The sequence below is a fragment of the Equus asinus genome, chromosome 6, assembly GCF_041296235.1.
Source record: "Equus asinus isolate D_3611 breed Donkey chromosome 6, EquAss-T2T_v2, whole genome shotgun sequence".
NCBI classification, from domain to species: Eukaryota; Metazoa; Chordata; class Mammalia; order Perissodactyla; family Equidae; genus Equus; species Equus asinus.
In genome coordinates this window covers 20580956-20597996 of record NC_091795.1, presented here as the reverse complement: position 1 = coordinate 20597996, position 17041 = coordinate 20580956, and the positions used below count along the sequence as shown (strand labels likewise).

The 17041-nt window shown below is 42.5% G+C and overlaps 1 protein-coding gene across 2 annotated transcripts in view; it reads left to right on the top strand.

The window, feature by feature from the left end:
• The window catches only part of LOC106838616 (uncharacterized), a 30018-nt gene extending 13774 nt beyond the window's left edge, over window positions 1-16244 (top strand). For both annotated transcript variants that reach the window (XM_070511766.1, XM_014852850.3), the window contains exons 5-7: window positions 2299-2471; window positions 5319-5436; window positions 14392-16244. In XM_070511766.1, the coding sequence (XP_070367867.1) occupies window positions 2299-2471; window positions 5319-5436; window positions 14392-14580 (480 nt within the window). In that variant the 3' untranslated portion in view covers window positions 14581-16244. The remainder of the gene's footprint in view (window positions 1-2298; window positions 2472-5318; window positions 5437-14391) is intronic.
• Window positions 16245-17041: the final 797 nt, after the last annotated feature.

The following is a 17041-nucleotide window of genomic DNA, read 5'->3' as shown; positions in this document are numbered from 1 at the left end:
TGTGTATAAAATAAAATATCCATGGGACAAAAGGGGTTCTTCTCTCACCCTCCCCTCATCCCCATCCTTTCAATATTCCTTTTCATTCTTATCCTAAAGACCAATGATTCCGAAATCAGGTCATCAAACCCACGTTTAGTACTGGGAGAGAGCTGGCAGATGCAAAGAGCTTGGCCAGACCCGAGCCTCGTCCAAGGAGAAGCGAAATCCATATTTTAGGACTCATTTGCTAACTGGGGTGCCATATCATAAAACAAATTCTCAAGGGTCTGAGGATCCACATATTCTCCTGGGACATCATAAAGAAGTGGTGCTGCCTTGGATGTTTTGGATGGCTCTCGGTTTGGGGTTGCGACATCAGTCTTTAGAAAAGAAGGGGCAACGTTGTGCCAAATGACCTGGCAGGTTTGGCTAATTTAGGAACAGCTGTTTGAGTCCTGTGTTTCACAAAGGCTGTCTCTGTTCCCAAAGCTTTCTCCCTCTGGTCTGCCACGGAGTTTGGGATTGCTTTGAATTAGGCATTGGACATGCTTGTACTCACTCCTTTCTTATCTGCAATTGCCAATATGTCTAATAAACTAAGCCTCTAACGCTAGGTTTAATAGAATTGTTTTCTCCTTACTGGAGAAGCTGAGACAGCACAATATGTAGAGAAGAGGGTGCCAGGAAATGGTTCCCAACTAGGGCCAGCCATTACAAAAAGAATGGGGCAAGGAAAATTAAGCTCTGTCCATTAAGTTAGTGTCCATTCCTCATGGCATTTAGGGTCCCTCACCAGGGCAGGTACAAAAGAGTCTGGCCCCATTTTTTATCTCTGCTGACAGCTTTCAAGCCCCCTCCCCCCTCTTCCCTTCTTGCTCCTCATCTGGGCAAGTCAATAAAAAAGCCCAGGCATTGCCTTCTTTGGTGCCAGTGGGCAGTTCAGACCACACAAGCCCTGGCTGATGAGTGGACACCCGCATCCCGGCGCCATCCCCAGCCACAACAGAAGCCAAGCCAGTCTCCTTTCCTTGCTCTCTGAAGCTGTTTTCCGACCTGGTTGGGAGCCTGCCCTGCTGTCCCCAGAAAGCCTCACTCTGTGAGTACTAAAACTGTCCATACCTTCTTGGTTCACGTGTGGCATCATCAGTCTCAGCATCTGAGCCAAATTTGGGGAGGAGGGGCCACCCTGTCTGCAGGCTGGCTACATCAGCAGGACTTGGGGCCCTTCCTGGGTTTTCCTCTGGCCCCCTATTTTTACTTTCCTGTGGCCTGTTGAAAGGCCATTTACCTGCTCATCCCAGACAAGCAGGTGAGGTTTTTTGGGGGCTCCGCGTGACCAGGAGCAGCCCACCTTTTACCTGTGCTAGCTGCCTCAACATTCACCATTATGTTTAAGAATTTATTTGGATAAAGGGCTCTGTTGCTCTTAAAAAAAGAAAGGAAGGAAGGAAAGGAATGGAAACTGCTGATCTAGTCCAAATCTCTCTTTTCAAATGAAGAAGAATAAGGCCCAGAGAAACTAAAATTTCAAATCAGGGGCCGGCCCAGTGGTGCAGCGGTTAAGTGCGCACGTTCCGCTTCGGTGGCCCAGGATTCACCGGTTCGGATCCCCGTGTGGACATGGAACCGCTTGGCACACCATGCTGGGGTAGGCATCCCACATATAAAGTAGAGGAAGATGGGCACGGATGTTAGCTCAGGGCCAGTCTTCCTCAGCAAAAAGAGGAGGATTGGCAGCAGATGTTAGCTCAGAGCTGATCTTCCTCAAAAAAAATAAAAAACTTCAAATCAGCTAACTAAGGGGTGACTTCTGTCCCCAGCGCATTAATTACTAGTTCCCAGCTGGGAAGCTCTACGTGTGACTGTAGTCCTTTGCGCCAGCCGAGACCCCATTCAACCGGGGTGTTCTCCACACCTGGCCCTTCTTAGGGGCTCGTTTCTCCCTTGGGCCTGATGAAAACTAACTCTGAGCCCGTGCAGGCCACAGCTCCCGTGGAGAAAGGGCTAGCTCGTGACCAGAGGCTGGGCTGCCTTCCCTTCAGCATCCCCCACAGACGGATGGGCCTGGGCCACCTCATTCTGCTGGTTTCCAGGAGAGTATGCTTCTTACTAACTCAGGAGAGGCTGTTCTGGAAGCCTGCGGAGGCGATTCAGGAGATCATGGTTTAAACCAAGCTCAAATATATTCATTCTGGGGCTGAAGTAAGTTGTGCCAAGCGAGTTTTGGATGCTTTCCAATTTACCGCCGATTTCTTAGGGAAAACCTGTGAGGGCGGTGTTTACCCACACCTAACTCTTTCATTTCTTTTGATATAGACCAAAGATCAGCTCATCACCTCTGCTAGGAAAATTGCGACTTCTGGACAAAACTTCGCCAAACTTATCTGCATCATTGCTAAGAACTGCACAGATCAAAGATGTTCCCAGGAGCTTCTGTGTGCGGTAGAGCAGATTCAGACAGTGAGCAGCCAGCTCCGCATCATCTCCGGGTAGGAGCCGGCTTCGGTGGAAACTGCTTGCTCCACTTTCTCAAGACCCAGAGGGAGGGCTCAGAGGGGGCTTATAATTCCTTTTTTTTTGTTATACTTCTTTTCCTGTTTTATCCTCCAAGAATCCACATTTATTTGGGAATATCAAATATTGAAAATATAGAGAATTATTACAGAGCACAAAAAACATTTAAGCCACTGTTATCTCCCATTGTATCACAAATATATTATATCTGATAATATACATAAGAAAGAAAAAAAAAGATTTAACATGGGAAACTAGTTCCTGAGGGGGTGTGAACATAAAGTAAACATAAGGATTTTTTTTTAAAGATTTTATTTTTCCTTTTTCTCCCCAAAGCTCTCCAGTACACAGTTGTATATTTTTAGTTGTGGGTCCTTCTGGTTGTGGCATGTGGGATGCCACCTCTGCATGACTTGATGAGCGGTGCCATGTCTATGCCCAGGATCCAAACTGGTGAAACCCTGGCCTGCTGAAGCGGAGTGCGCGAACTTAACCACTGGGCCATGGGGCCGGCACCTGAGTCTTTTTAAAACCGTATCCCTCAGAACTTAGGAGCTCTTCCCCGTTGGTCCATCCTCCCTTCATGACACTGTGCACTCCCTCCAGGGGTGCTGCTGTGCTCTCATCACTTCGCGGTTAATCTGCAAACACAAATGACTGATCTCTGCTTTATAATCACGTTTAAATTTTGACCTTTAGTTCTCTATTTGTTTTTATACTAATCATATCTAATGAAGACCCAGTTATCTATAAAAAATACACTAATTGCAAAGTGAAAGCACTGTGAATGTCATCTGCCTAAGAAAAACTATGCCGGTACGGATTTTGTGTTAAGATTAATTCATTTAATGTGCCCAAACTCTGGACTTGAGCAGTTTTTGTTAATTGTCTCCATATAACAGCTTTCATGTCGATAATATAGAACATCGTAATGTCAGTATAGAATGATTTCATTTCAACCTGAGTCCTTGATACCTGCAGTGGTGCATTTGTCAGTAACAAACTTTTATTAGTAATATACTTATATTATGGAAAAGCTTGATAGTTAAAACTGTGATCAGTTATTGTGAGGCATAAAAATAACATCACCGGGGCTGGCCCAATGGCGCAGTGGTTAAGTCCGCATGCTCCGCTCCAGCAGCCCACACTCCCTGGTTCGGATTCCAGGTACAGACCTACACACCGCTTATCAAGCCATGCTATGGCAGTGTCCTACATAAAATGGAGGAAGATTGGCACAGATGTTAGCTCAGCGACAATCTTCCTCAAGCAAAAAGAGGAAGATTGGCAACAGATGTTACTTCAGGGCCAGTCTTCCTCACACACACACAAAAATAACATCACCAACACCAGGGTGTATAAATTGTTTTAAACTAAAAATAAAACCTGGTTACTGTTCCCTAGGAAATAACATTTCAGGTATGTAATCATCTCAAGATTAGCTACCCCAATTTTTCTACTTAACATACAGGAACTGCTAAAATTCAAGTATGAGTATTGTTGTAAGGGTACTCGGGATTTGTCTAAATCGGGAATGATAAGACACACAAATATGGAAATGATTGTCATGAGGGAAGAAGATCCTTCACAGGTCCCTAGAAACAGGAGGCATGGCATGCCATGCGGGGCCACACGGGGAAGCACCGGGGTCAATCAATAAGCAGAAGGAGCGAGGGGACAGCACAGACAGGAGCCTTCATTGCAGTTTCCATGGGAAGGAATGGGCAAGGCAGGGTAAGCAGGCTAAACACGTTTAGGATTGGCTAGTTCACTGAATCATTTCGGTGGGCTCTGGAGTATGGAGGTTCTCTCTAGCTGTCTGGTACCTGGCCCTGGGGTGATTGGGGCAGGGGAACAGTGGCCTAGGGCGTGAGAGCCCCATAAAGGAGGTGGTGGGGCTGTGGGCTTCAGATTGGCTACTTTGCATATGGAAGGTGCACTTGCAGGTGAGTCGTTTACTATCTCTAGGAATTGACTAACCCCGGGAGGGGCAGTCTTTCCAATGTCAGCAAGACTCTAAGATGTCAGTGCATCAGAAATCCAGAAAATAAAAAGGCATAATTAATACACCTGTGTTCATCAAGCTCTCAATCTTCTAAAGGCTCTGGAAGTCCTGAGATTGTCACTGATAGTCACTGAAGTTTCACAGCATCTTCATTTTCATTGGTAAAACAAAAACTTGTCTTACTAAATTCAGTTACATTCAGTTTAAAACAAATATCATTGAGGTGCGTAATTCAGTTAGGAAATACCAGTCCGATCTTTGATTAGAACTTTTAAGTCCTGAATGCTATTCTAGACAAAATTTCTTGTTCCATTTCATTATATATGGATGTTCTGGAACTTTTCTTCAGTAAACAACAACAAACACATAGATACAGAGAACAGATTGGTGATTACCAGAGGGGAATGGGGTGGGGAGCAGGACGAAAGGGGTAAAGGGGCACATGTGTATGGTGATGGATAGCAGCTAGACTTTTGGTGGCGAGCACGATTTAGTCTATACAGAAGTCAAATTATAACCATGGACACCTGAAATTTCTATAATGGTATAAACCAATGTTACCTCCAGAAAAAAACCTTACTTCTTCTTGCTAATTTATAGATACTACGTGAGTCATACTTTCTTAGTATCAAAGTATAAATTTTATTTTAAGATATTAAATTATGCCTTTAGAACATTCTTTCTCTGAATAGACCCCACAAAGGCATCCCAGCTTTCTGGAAGAGGCTCACGTTAAAACCTTCTGGTATTTATTTATTTGGGATTGCACCTCTTACTTGGGGCAATGTTAACAGCGTTCCTCCTGTCGACTCCCAAGTGTAAAGGCCTCCCTGGCAAGAAGCAAGTCCTCTGAAGAGCTCCTGGTAGAAAATGCACAGCAGCTCCTCCGTGCTGTCTCCAAGACTGTGGGGGCTGCAGAAGCCGCAAGTCTCCGGGTAAGTGCTGACCCCAATAGCATCATTCACACAGCACCATTGGGGTCACAGGCTGAGAGAAATGTGGTAAATTTCAGAAATTGATGAGTAAAATCTACTTCTTCTTAATTATGTAATTCAACTTCATTCCTTTCCCAAACCTGTCACTTTATTTCCCTGTGTGTTTCAGTTTGGCTAATTTCTATCAACCTACCTTCGATTTCACTGATTCTTTCTTCAGCTGTGTCCAGTCTGCTGATGAGCTTGTCAAAGTGTTTATCATCTGTTACCATGTTTGTTTTTTTAATGAGTTCATAATAGTTTACATCACTGTGAGATTTCAGTTGTACACTATTTCTTGACTGTCACCACATAAGTGCTCCCCTTCACCCTCTGTGCCCACCCTCCCCACCCCCTTCCCCTGGTAACCACTGAACTGTTTTCTTTGTCCTGGTACTTGTTTATATTCCACATATGAGTGAATCATCTGGTGTTTGTCTTTCTCAGACTGGCTTATTTCGCTTAGCATAATTCCCTCTAGGTCCTTCCATGATATTGCAAATGGGATGAATTTGTCTTTTTATGGCTGAGTAGTATTCCACTGTATATATATATATATATATATATATATATATATATATATATATATATATATATATACACCACATCTTCTTTACCCAATCATCAGTCGATGGGCACTTGGATTACTTCTATGTCTTGGCTTTTGTGAATAATGCTGCAATGAACATAGGAGTGCGTAAGTCTCTTTGAATTGTTGATTTCCAGTTCTTTGGATAAGTACCCAATAGTGGGATAGCTGGGTTGTATGGTATTTCTATTTTTAATTTTTTGATAACTCTACATACTGTTTTCCATAGTGGCTGCACCAGTTTGCATTCCCACCAACAGTGTATGAGGGTTCCCTTTTCTCCACCCTCTCTCCAACATTTGTTATTTTTAGTCTTAGTGATTATATCCATTTTAACAGGAGTAAGGTGGTATCTTAGCATAGTTTTGATTTGCATTTCCCTGATTATTAGTGATCTTGAACATCTTTTCATGTGCTTATTGGCCACCTGTATTTCTTCTTTGGAAAAATGTCTGTTCATCTCCTCTGCCCATTTTTTGATTGGGTTGTTTGTTTTTTTATTGTTCAGTTGTGTGAGTTCCTTATATATTATGGAGATTAACCCCTTGTCAGATATATGGTTTGCAAATTATTTTCTCCCAATTGGTGGGTTGTCTGTTTGTTTTGATTCTAGTTTCTTTTGCCTTGAAGAAGCTCTTTAGTCTGATGAATCCCCACTTGTTTATTTTTTCTTTTGTTTCCCTTGTCTGAGAGGACATGGTATTTGAAAAGATCCTTTTTAGTTTGATGTCAAAGAGCGTACTACCAATATTATCTTCCAGGAGTTTTTTTTTTTTTTTTTTTAAGATTTTATTTTTTCCTTTTTCTCCCCAAAGCCCCCCAGTACATAGTTGTATATTCTTCGTTGTGGGTCCTTCTAGTTGTGGTATGTGGGATGCTGCCTCAGCGTGGTTCGACGAGCAGTGTCATGTCCGCGCCCAGGATTCGAACCAACGAAACACTGGGCCGCCTGCAGTGGAGCGCGCGAACTTAACCACTCGGCCACGGGGCCAGCCCCATATTATCTTCCAGGAGTTTTATAGTTTCAGGACGTATCTTCAAGTCTTTGATCCATTTCGAGTTTATTTTTGTGTATGGCGTGAGGTAGTGGTCTACCTTCATTCTTTTGCATGTGGCTGTCCAGTTTTCCCAACACCATTTATTGAAGAGACTATCTTTACTCCACTGTATGTTCTTGGCAACTTTGTTGAAGATTAGCTGTCCGTAGATGTGTGGTTTTATTTCTGGGTTTTCAGTTCTGATACATTGATCTGTGTGCCTGTTTTTGTACCAGTACCATGCCATTTTGATCACTATGGCTTTGTAGTACGTTTTGAAGTCAGGGATTGTGATACCTCCAGCTTTGTTCTTTTTTCTCAGGATTGCCTTAACAATTCAGGGTCTTTGGTTGCCCCATATGAATTTTAGTATTCTTTGCTCTATTTCCGTGAAGAATGTCATTGGGATTCTGATAGGGATTGCATTGAATCTGTAGATTGCTTTGGGTAGTATGGACGTTTTAACTATGTTTATTCTTCTGATCCATGAACAAGGAATCTCTTTCCATCTCTTTATGTCATTATCAATTTCTCTCAGTAATGTCTTATAGTTTTCATTGTATAAGTCCTTCACCTCCTTGGTTAAATTTATTCCTAGATACTTTATTCTTTTAGCTGTGATTGCAAATGGGATTTGTATTCTTGAGTTCTCCTTCTGTAAGTTCGTTATTGGAGTATAGAAAAGCAACTGATTTTTGTAAGTTGATTCTGTACCCTGAAACTTTACCGTAGTTGTTAATAATTTCGATTTGTTTTATGATGGATTTTTTTGGGTTTTCTATATATAACATCATGTCGTCTGCAAACAGCAAGAGTTTCACTTCTTCACTCCCTACATGCATTCCTTTTATTCCTTTCTCTTGCCTAATTGCTCTGGCCAAAACCTCCAGTACTATGTTGAATAAGAGTCGTGATAGTGGGCATCCTTGTCTTGTTCCTGTTCTCAGGGGAAAGGTGCTCAGTTTTTGCCCATTGAGTATGATGTTGGCTGTGGGTTTGTCATATATGGCCTTTATTATGTTGAGGTAATTTCCTTCTATCCCTATTTTGTTAAGAGTTTTTGTCATAAATGGCTGTTGGATCTTGTCAAATGCTTTCTCTGCATCTATTGAGATGATCATGTGGTTTTTAATCCTCAATTTGTTGAAGTGGTGTATCACATTGATTGATTTGCGGATGTTGAACAATCCCTGTGTCCCTGGTATGAATCCCACTTGATCAGGATGTGTGAGACTTTTGATGTATTGGTGAATTTGGGTTGCCAAAATTTTGTTGAGGATTTTTGCATCTATGTTCATCAGCGATATTGGCCTGTAGTTCTCCTTTTTTGTGCTGTCATTGTCAAGCTTTGGTATCAGAGTGATGTTGGCCTCATAGAATGTGTTAGGAACTGTTCCATCTTCCCTAATTTTTTGGAATAGCTTGAGAAGGATAGGTATTAAGTCCTCTCTGGAAGTTTGGTAAAATTCCCCAGGAAAGCCATCTGGTCCTGGGGTTTTATTCTTTGGGATGCTTTTGATTACTGTTTCAATCTCTTTCTTTGTGATTGGTCTATTCAGATTGTGTTTCTTCTTGACTCAGCTTTGGGAGGTTGTAAGAGTCTAAGAATTTGTCCATTTCCTCTAGATTGTCCAATTTGTTGGCATATAATTTTTCATAGTATTCTCTTATAATCTGTTGTATTTCTGTGGAGTCTGTTGTTATTTCTCCTCTTTCTGATTTTGTTTATCTGAACTTTCTCTCTTTTTTTCTTTGTAAGTCTGGCTAGGGGTTTGTCAGTTTTATTTATCTTCTCAAAGAACCAGCTGTTTGTTTCATTGATCCTTTCACTGCCTTTTTTGTTTCGATAGCATTTGTTTTTGCTCTGATTTTTATTATTTCTCTCCTTCTGCTGACTTTGGGCTTTGTTCTTCTTTTTCTAATTCAGTTAGGTGTAGTTTAAGATTGCTTATTTGGGATTTTTCTTGTTTGTTAAGGTGTGCCTGTATTGTGATGAATTTCCCACTTAATACAGCTTTTGCTGTGTCCTGTATGAGTTGGTATGGTATGTTATCATTTTCATTTGTCTCCAGATATTTTTTGATTTCTCCTTTAATTTCTTCAATGATCCATTGCTTGTTCAATAGCAGTTGTTTAGTCTTCACAGCTTTGTCCCTTTCTCACCTTTTTCTTGTAATTAATTTCTAGCTTTATAGCATTATGATCAGAGAAGATGCTTGTTATTATTTCAATTTTTTAAAAATTTATAGAGGCTTGCCTTGTTTCCCAACATATGGTCTATCCTTGAGAATGTTCCATGCACACTTAAGAAGAATGTGTATTCTGCTGTTTTCGGATGGAGTGTTCTATATATGTCTATTAAGTCCAATTGGTTTAGCTTTTCATTTAATTCCACTGTTTTCTTGTTGATTTTCTGTCCAGATGATCTATCCCTTGATTTGAGTGGGGTGCTGAGGTCCCCTACTATTATTGTGTTATTTTAAATATCTTCTTTTAGGTTTGTTAATAGTTGCTTTATGAACTTTGGTGCTCCTGTGTTGGTGCATAGATATTTATAAGCATTATTTCTTCTCGATGGAGTGTCCCTTTGATCATTATATATTGCCCCTCTTTACCTGCCTTATCTTGAAATGTACTTTGTCTGATATAAGTATTGCAACACCTGCTTTCTTTTCTTTGCCATTAGCTTGGAGTATCGTTTTCCATCCCTTCACTCTGAGCCTGTGTTTGTCATTAGAGCTGAGGTGTGTTTCCTGGAGGCAAGAAATTGTTGGATCTTGTTCTTTAATCCATCTTGCCACTCTGTGTCTTTTTATTGGAGAGTTCAGTCCATTTACATTGAGGGTGATTATTGATGTATGAGGGCTTAATGTTGTCATTATATCACTGGTTTTCTGGTTTTCCTGCATTTCCTTTGTTTCTTGTCCTGTGTGTTTTGGTCTCCCCATTGAATTATGTAGTTTTTGATGACGTGTTTCTTTGTTTTTTCCTCATTTATTTTTTGTGTCTCTGTTCTGCTTTTTTGTTTAGTGGCTACCCTGAAATTTGTATTCAGAATCTCATGTATAAGTCCCTTTTCTGATGGCCTCTTATTTCCTTAGTCTAAACTGATTCAGTCTCTTTCCTCCTCCCCTCCTAAGTTGTTTTCTCATATCTTATTCCAACTTGTGTTGTGACTTTGTGGTTAAAGTGACAAGATTGTCTTTGTTTTTGGTGTTTTCCTTCCCTTTAGCCTAATGCTATAGTTGAATATTTGCTATCCTATTCTGATTCTGTCTACCTATGTATCTCCTGACTCTGTGTTTTGTGACCCCTTTCTCCCTTTTTTTCTTTTTTCAGGTATGAGGGCCTTCCTGAGGATTTCTTGTGGCGGGGGGTGGGCAGGTGGTCTCATGGCTATGAAGTCCCTTAGCTTTTGTTTGTCTGGGAAAAATTTAATTTCTCCCTCATATCTGAAGGATATTTTTGCTGGATAGAGTATTTTTGGCTGAAGATTTTTATCTTTTAATGTTTTGAATATGTCATTCAAATCTCTCCTAGCTTGTAAGGTTTCTGCAGAGAAATCCACTGAAAGTCTGATAGGGGTTGCTTTGTAGGTTATTTTCTTCTGCCTTGCTGCCTTGAGTATTCTTTCTTTGTCATTCACTTTTGCCAGTTTTACTACTATATGCCTTGGACTAGGTTTTTTTACATTGAGAAATCTAGGAGATCTGGAAGCTTCTTCCACACATATTTCCCTCACATTCCCTAGATTTAGGAAGTTCTCTGTTATTATTTCTTTGAACACGCTTTCTGCTCTATTCTCTTTCTCTTCACCTTTTTGAATACCTATAATTCTTATGTTGCATTTCCTCATTGAGTTGGATATTTCTTGGAGACTTTCTTCATTTCTTTTTAGTCTTAGTTCTCTCTCCTCCTCTATCTGGAGCATTTTAACATGTCTATCTTGGATTATGCTGATTTGCTCCTCTATGACGTCCACTTGAGCGTTCAGGGAATCCGTATTTTGTTTTATCTGCTCCATTGTGTCTTTCATCTCTAATATTTCTGGTTGATTCTTCTTTGTAGTTTCACTCTCTTTTGTGATGTAGCTCCTGAACTTCTTGAATTGTTTCTCTACCTTCTCTTTTACCTCGAGTTTTTTGATGATAGCTATTTTTAATTCATTGTCATTTAGTTTTCATATTTCTGTGTCCTCAGGACTGAGTTCTGGGTGCTTATTGTTTTCACTCTGGTCTGGAGATTTGATGTAGTGTCTGATGTTGGAAGGTCGGCTCTTTCTCATTCTGATGTTATTCAGTTGCATTTACAGCCTATTGCCACCAGGTGGGGGTCAAGATCCGCACATTCTGAGCCCTCCACCTTCAACGGAGATGGCACAGAAATGGCGCAATGCAGTACGAGATGGGGGAGGGGTGTTTTCTCCTGCATGCAGTCTGAGATTTCTCGATCAGCTTTTGCTACCTGGTCTCCTGAAGTCTTGGCTTGATGAGGTCACCCTGTGTAAGCTTTCACCCCATTAGAGGGCTTCCCTATAGGCTTCAAGGGCCGTGGTAGTCCTGGGTGATCCTGTGGATGTGCGACCCCTCCCCCACTCCTTCCCTCATGGAGCCTCCCCGGCAGTGACTGCGGTCTTTAGGGGAGGGAGCAAAGTTCTCTCTTACCCCATTCCAGCTCCTCCAAGGGCAGGGGTTCCAGCCTCTCCACCCTCGGTCGTGTGGCTGCGTGTCTCTCTGAGGCTTTTGTGTTGTTAGAATGTCTTCTGTTGGAGTATGGTTGCCCCTTTTTGTTGTATGTTGGAGGGGAGAGAGGCCCGGGCAAGTTCACTCTGCCATGATGCTGACATCACCACCATGTTTTTTCTTATGTTTAGCATTTCCATTTGATTATCTCTAATAGCTTTTGTCTCTCTGCTGAAATTTTCCATTTATGCATTTTGCCCAGTTTTTGCACCAAAGTCATTAATACATTAAGTATAGTTATTTTAAACTTTCTATCTGATAGTTTCAACATGTGGCTCATATCTGAGTCTGGGCTTTTTGGTTACTTTGTCTCTTGACAGTGGGTTGGGTTTTTTCCTCTTTTTTGCATATCTCGTGATTTTCCATTGAAAACTTGATGTGTGTGTAGACTGGTAGAGACTAAATGAATAGTTTTACACCCGAAGATGGGTACACCTCTTCTTCTAGGCGTTTAGTGTGGAGGTGAGTCACTATTGTCAGGAGTTGAGCTGAGTTTGTGTGTTATTGTCCTATAGACACTCTTGGTGCACCACTGGCTTCAAAGTTTCTAGCATTCCCTTTGTGTTTAGTGAGGGGTCTGGGTTACCAGAGGGATCATATCAGTGTTCCTGTTCCACCCTCAACTTGAGGCTTCCCTTGTGAGCCTGCACCTCAGAGATGGTCTCCCCCAATATTCTTGCTTCTCCCATTGCTTCCTTGCTGCTTGTGACTCTGTGCTTGCTGGCCCAGAGAGGAGGTGGTGGTGTTGGTTGCTGTCGTTATCAGCCTCAGTTGTAGGCAGGCCTGGTATCCCCACGTCTCAGGATTGGGGCTTTCTCGGTGATCCTGCTCCTCCCAGAGCAACAGGAGACTTTTAACAGTATGAATTCAGGACAATCTTCTGCTGCTTCCCCAGGGTAGAGGGATGTATTCTGTTTCCTTTCTCCACTTGCGATGGTCTTGACCTGTGCCCTGGGGATGACAGGGTTTGCTCTCCTTCCCTTGGTGATGTAAGGCTTTTCTTCCATAAGGAGACAAATGTGGGCAGGGATTCGTGCCTTTGTTGCAGTGGTGGCAGCTCCCCTTCCCAAAGCCTGCACTGCAACAGAGGCGTTCCCAGCCTCCTGCCCTGTCCCAAATCTCTCCTGAGCACCAGGGGAGGGCCTAGAGAAAGCCTGTGAATAAGTGTGTGTTTTTCTTGTGTTCTGGCTCCCATGGGTCCTGTACACCCACGCTAGTCTACACTTGGCCATTAGCAATTTGTTAAGAGTTTTAGCTAAAGTGTTCTCATCAGATATTGGGTAGCCCCATCTTCCTCCCATGCTCTGTCCTCAGGAGCCAGTGCTGTGTCCCTGTCTCTCCTGAGAGTCTTTTCTTAGATTCCAGGCTAGTGAGTTGCCCTTCAACCTCAACTCTCTCAGGAGCTCAAGAAAAGTTATGATTTTGTGAATTATCTGACTTTTTCTTATTGTTAGCGTGGGAGTAACACTCTTTCCAGCTTTCTATATCCTAAGCGGAGGCCGGAAATGGGACACCCTGCCCGAGCCTTTACACATGCTACACCTGTGTGAGAGGTACCCCAGCCCCCGCTTCTACCAAATTTCCCCATGTCTGGCTCCTTCTATCCTTTAGGCTTAAACATAAATCCCACCTCCTCAGAGGGATGAAACGCCCCCACTATATCTAAACTAAATCACACCCAGTTTCCTCTCTTTTAGTACTTTGTACAATTCCTTCGTAGCACTTAGCACAGTTTGTGGTTGTCTGTTTGTTTCTTTTCCTTGCATTTATATATTTCTCTGGCTCTTTTATTAGAATGTAAACTCCATGAAGCCACAGACCTAGAATAGTGAGCTAGTGCGTGGAGGTGCTAAATAAATAGAATGAGAATTTTCAAGTTTAAAGAAACGTTGTACCAGTTAAGTTCAAAGAGTACAAAAAATAGACACACCTGGTGAAAAGCATTTGGAAAATATGCATATTTTAGCTGCAAGTTCCAGAGTCTCTTGAATATAAAGGAGGCTGAGAGAAAAGCTCAGGCCTGGCCCCTGTGGAGCAGCGTCTCTCCCTCCCACGCTGGACGCAGCCACAGCCTCCCAGTCATCCTGCAGCACCACCCGAGGTGGGGCCAGTCCCCGCGTCCCGCCCTCCAGGCCAGTTGAGTGCAGGGGACCTGAGAGCCAGGCTGAGGGCTTGCAGTGTACACCTGTGTCCTGGCTCTGCTTAGGCTGCCAGCCAGAGACCCTTGGATGGTTTGTGTAAAGCAAAATGAATAAAGCGAGATCCAAAAGGAGGCGAATTTGAGGTAGAGAATTTTTTTAAAATTGACTACACAGAACATTCTATTGTGACAAGCATAAGATGCTTTGCTCTCTTGTGCTGCTCCTTTCAGAATGAGTGGGCTCCAATTCAGAAGACCTCTGCAACATGATTCCTTGATCTCTATTCCAGATCATCAGAAAACCAACCCCAACCTCACTCGGAGGAATCCCCTAAGAGCTCCAATCAGCTGACACTGGGGAAGTGTGCACAGTGTCACCCGGTACTTAATTATCTTTTTCTCCTCCAGGGTTTGAGACAAGCTTCCCCAGATCCAGACGAACTGGAAGTTGCTGCCTTCTGCATGGAGTGGAGGAGAAAACGGCTAAGGCACAGACTTCAAGAAACCTCAAACCTGGACTGTGATGAGCTGGGCCTGCGAAAAACAAGCACTAAAGGGTCCCCAACACTTGCAGCCCTGGTTCAAGAAACATCATAAAAGCTGAGAAATAGTCTCCAAGTCAGACTCTCTGTTGCTCTGTACACCAGCCTAGAGTGGGAAGTGTCCTTTAGGCTGAATCAACCTGTGGGGACATAGGGTGACACGCTGGGTTGGGTGGGTGTGGAAGTGGCCAGGGCTGGGCCTTGCACAGAGCTTCCCTCACAACATTCTCAGTTAGGGGGACGTCCCTGGACCCTGGTGGGACTGATTTCCTCCTGGGAAGCAGACTTACGTTTGTGGGCTTAGAAAAGACATCACATATAGACTGTGGAATGAGGGGGAAGACCATGTAAGTGCCATTAGTTTAGCCTTTATTAAGATGTTGCAAAGTAGGAAGAGTTCCAGAATGTTCTGTAGGGAGCCAGGAACTGAAAGATGTGTAGGTAAGATTGGGAAGGTCAGTCAGAGCTCACCTTTCTCAGGTAATTAGGCACTATTCAAATTCTCAGGGTCTGAGGACACTGAGGTTGTGTTAGTAGGGAATAGGATGCAGGGGCTGCGAGTCTGCAGACCCTGAGCTGTGCTTTGGTGAAGCTGCATTTACCATTTGGGATGGAGAGGAACAGTAGGGAGTTAAGGTCTTTCCAGAATCAGTGGGAATTTTTCAGTTCTCTGCATCTTTCACACAACCTACTTGGTAAAGGAACGAGGAAAAGGAGAGTGAGGCAACCAATGACCTTCACCTCAGGTGCTGAACTGTGGGGGGCCAGGAGCTGAGAACTGAGTCTGGGGGAGGGGCACGCTGCCAGGGACTGGGAACACCGGCTGGGAGCGGGGATGCCCCAGAGGCGGGGTGGCTTGCTTTTTGGGGGGCACCATGCAAGCCTCTTGGATTCTGGTGCAGCCCTCAGGGTGGAGGGGCTGACACTGGATGAGATTGAATTTCCCACAACCCAGGGGGATTGTGGCTCAGATTTACAGTAAATAAAAACAGGGATTTTTTTCCACACTTTTTTTTTTAGGATGCTATTTGATGAGTTTTGCCTTATATATTCCCATGAAACTGTCACCACAATTGAAATAATGAATGTACGCACTGCCCCCAAAAGTGTCCTCACTTCCTCCAGCCCCTCTGTGCCTCCCCCAGGTCCCTACAATGACTGATCTGCTCTGTCACTTAAAGATTAGTTTGCATTTTTGAGGATTTTTATAAAAATGGAATCATACAATAGACATTCTTATTTTCCCCTCTGGCTTCTTTCTTTCAGCATAATTATTTCCAGATTTAATCATGTTGCTACAGATGCCAGTGATTCACTCCATTTCATTGCCTGGTAGTATTTCATTACATGGCTATAGGACAATTTGTTTATTCATTCCCTTGTTGATGGATATTTGAGTTGCTTGCAGTTTGGGGCTGTCACAAATAAATCTGCTATGAACATGTCGTGTAAGTCCTTGTACAGACAAATGCTTCCAATTCTTCAGGAAACTTTCTAGGAGTGGAATGGCTGGATAGTGGTGTAAGTGAATGTTTAACATTTAAGGAAACTGTCAAATTGTTTTCAGAGTGTGTGTACCATTTAACATCCCCACCAGCTGAGTATGAGACTTGCACTTCCTCCACATCCTCACCAGCAGTTGGTGGCGTCAGTCTTTTTCATCTCAGCCCTTGTAATAGGTGAGCAGTGGTATCTCATTGTGGTTTTGATTTGCATTTCCCAAAGGACTAATGATATTGACATCTTCTCATGTATTTATTTGTTATCTATATATCTTCCTTGCTGAAGTGTTTTTTCAAATTTATCTATTCCTTATTCTGTTTTTTTTTTTTTTGTTTTTCTCATCTTTGAATTTTGAGAGTTCTTTATATATTCTGGATTCAGGTTCTTTGTCAAGTATGTGATTGCAAGTATTTTCTAGTCTGTAGCTTGTCTTTTCATTCATTTAACAGTGTCTTTTAATTTTTAAGTACAATTTATCTTCTTTTTGGTTTATGGATCATGCTTTTTGTACCCTAAGAACTCTTTGCCAAACTTAGGTCACAAGATTTTCTCCTACATTTTCTTCTAAAAAATCGATAGTTTTACATTTTACACTTACATATATAACACATTTTGAATTAATTTTTTTTAAGTGGGAGGAAAGGTTCAGATTTGTTCATTTGTTTGTTTATGAATGTCCAAGTGTTCCAACACTATTTGTTGACAAGACTACCTTTTTTGCATCAAGATGCATTTGCACCATTGACAAAAACAACTGATCATATTTGTGCAGATCTGTTTCTGAAATCTCTATTCTCTTTCATTGATCGATATATCTATCCTTTTGAGAATATCGCACTGTCTTAACTCCTGTAGGCTTATAGTAAGCTTTAAAATCCAGTAGTGTGAGTCCTCCAACTTTGTCCTTCTTTTGCAAAGTCATCTTGGCTGGGGCTGGCCCAGTGGCACAGCAGTTAAGTTCGCACATTCCTCTTCTTGGCGGCCCAGGGTTCTCCGGTTCGGATCCCGGGTGT